This window comes from Chionomys nivalis, chromosome 4 (assembly GCF_950005125.1).
Source record: "Chionomys nivalis chromosome 4, mChiNiv1.1, whole genome shotgun sequence".
NCBI lineage: Eukaryota > Metazoa > Chordata > Mammalia > Rodentia > Cricetidae > Chionomys > Chionomys nivalis.
Genome location: NC_080089.1, coordinates 70,371,879 through 70,374,208, shown reverse-complemented (window position 1 = coordinate 70,374,208; position 2,330 = coordinate 70,371,879). Strand labels below are relative to the sequence as shown.

General features: G+C 49.6%; 1 protein-coding gene across 1 annotated transcript; it reads right to left on the bottom strand.

Annotated features, from left to right (window-relative positions):
* Window positions 1–958: 958 nt before the first annotated feature.
* LOC130873320 (glyceraldehyde-3-phosphate dehydrogenase-like) lies at window positions 959–2,128 on the bottom strand. Its single transcript, XM_057768094.1, has one exon. The coding sequence runs from the start codon at window positions 2,126–2,128 to the stop codon at window positions 1,127–1,129; it is 1,002 nt and encodes a 333-aa protein (XP_057624077.1). The 3' UTR covers window positions 959–1,126.
* Between the last annotated feature and the right edge of the window lie 202 nt (window positions 2,129–2,330).

Here is a 2,330-nt window from a genome sequence, read left to right as displayed (position 1 = left end):
GTGCAGACAGTATTTGCTCTGCTCTGAGTGTGGTTTCTGTCACAGCACACTTTGGCTGAGATTAGCTACAGTTCATGTTTCTGTGGCCTTGGGACAATAGCTCAGCTTGAGAAACCTGTGCCACTCTCTTCTTGGAGGAAGAACTAACTCTAACTAATCCAGACCCTTCCCCACATAGCCACATTCCCCAAGACAAATGCATACCTGCACACCTGGCCCCTCTTTCTTGACCTTATCTCTCTTTGGATTCCAGGCCAGAGCTAGCAGGGCTGACTCTACCCCAACACCCCGCACTGAGGTACTAGACAGGGGAGAAAAAAGAATCAGAAAAGTATCTCACTCAGTGGATTTTCACTCAGGTGGAAAGATATATGACTAATGCAAGTTAAAACCAACTCAGAATCTAAAGTGCACCAAGAGTAAGTATTTACCACCAATGTGTTCAAGGAATTAACAACCTCGGTCTTTAGAAGGTTCTCATTTCATTAAGAAACACATTAAGAACGCAATCCTATCAGAAAGTGAGCCAGGGATATGGGTAGACAGTCACAGACAAGGAAATAGAGACACCTTTAAAATGCATGGGAAAGTGTTGAGATCAACCAGTAACCCAAAAATACAAATCACAATGACAAAATGCCGCTCTCCCAAAACCCCTGAGGACATGAGCAAAGCGTGGCACCTGTTCTGCGGAAGGCAATGCAGTCAGCAACTGGCAACCACAAAGCCTTACAGGACGGCACACGCTCCGCAGCAATCTTCTGGAGAAATTATCAGAAATGCAGACATAGATGTATGGGCACAGATGTTAATCAGAGTCATTTATTTTTGCCAAAGCAAGCTGAATGCCCAATCCTGTGAGCTGTGTGTGGATTAAAAGCACAGGCAAGGAAGTTTCTTTTTTTCTTTTTTTTTTCTTTTTTTTTGAGGGGTGCAATGAACTTTATTGATAGTATTCAAGAGAGTAGGGCTCCCTAAGCCCCTCCTGCTATTCTGGGGGTCTGGGATGGAAACTGTGAGGGAGATGCTCAGTGTCAAGGGTTGAGTTAGGACAGGGACTGCTCAGCAGCCGAGGGCCTCTCTCTTGCTGTGTCCTTGCTGGGATGGGTGGTCCAGGGTGGGCTTCTTACTCCTTGGAGGCCATGTAGGCCATGAGGTCCACCACTCTGTTGCTGTAGCCGAATTCATTGTCGTACCAGGAAATGAGCTTTACAAAGTTGTCATTGAGAGCAATGCCAGCCCCAGCATCGAAGGTGGAAGAGTGGGAGTCACTGTTAAAGTCACAGGAGACAACCTGGTCCTCAATGTAGCCCAGGATGCCCTTTAGTGGGCCCTCGGATGCCTGCTTCACCACCTTCTTGATGTCGTCATACTTGGCAGCTTTCTCCAGGAGGTATGTCAGATCGACAACAGACACATTGGGGGTAGGAACATGGAAGGCCATGCCCGTGAGCTTCCTGTTCAGCTCTGGGATGACTTTGCCCACAGCCTTGGCAGCGCCAGTGGACGCAGGGATGATGTTCTGGGCAGCGCCACGGCCGTCTCGCCACAGCTTCCCAGAGGGGCCATCCACAGTCTTCTGGGTGGCCGTGATGGCATGGACTGTGGTCATGAGTCCTTCCACGATGCCAAAGTTGTCATGGATGACCTTGGCCAAGGGGGCTAAGCAGTTGGTGGTGCAGGAAGTGTTGCTGACAATCTTGAGGGAATTGTCATACTTGTCATGGTTCACACCCATCACAAACATGGGGGCATCGGCAGAAGGGGTGGAGATGATGACCCTTTTGGCCCCACCCTTCAAGTGGGCCCCAGCCTTCTCCATGGTGGTGAAGACACCGGTCGACTCCACAACGTACTCGGCGCCGGCATCCCCCCATTTGACGTTGGCGGGATCTCGTTCCTGGAAGATGGTGATGGCCTTCCCGTTGATGACAAGCTTTCCATTCTCAGCCTTAACTGTGCCTTTGAACTTGCCATGGGTGGAGTCATACTGGAACATGTAGACCATGTAGTTGAGGTCGATGAAAGGGTCATTGATGGCAACAACCTCCACTTTGCCAGAAGTGAAGGCAGCCCTGGTAACCAGGCGTCCAATACGGCCAAATGCGTTCACTCCGACCTTCACCATCGTGTCTCTGGAATGAGGCTGGCACTGCATGAAAAGAAGCGGCTGTCTCTACAACAGCGAGGAGCAGAGAGCGCAAGGAAGTTTCTTAAAAATGAAGGTGTTAGGCAGGGATGGGTTGTTTCAGTCTGTAAGTGTTTGCCTTGCAAGTATGAGGACCAGAGTTCAGTCTCCAGAATCCACTTAAAATGCTTGGTAGCATATA

Coding starts and splice junctions, on each gene's coding strand:
- LOC130873320 (XM_057768094.1), bottom strand. CDS start 2,128: ATGGTGAAGGTCGGAGTGAACGCATTTGGCCGTATTGGACGCCTGGTT.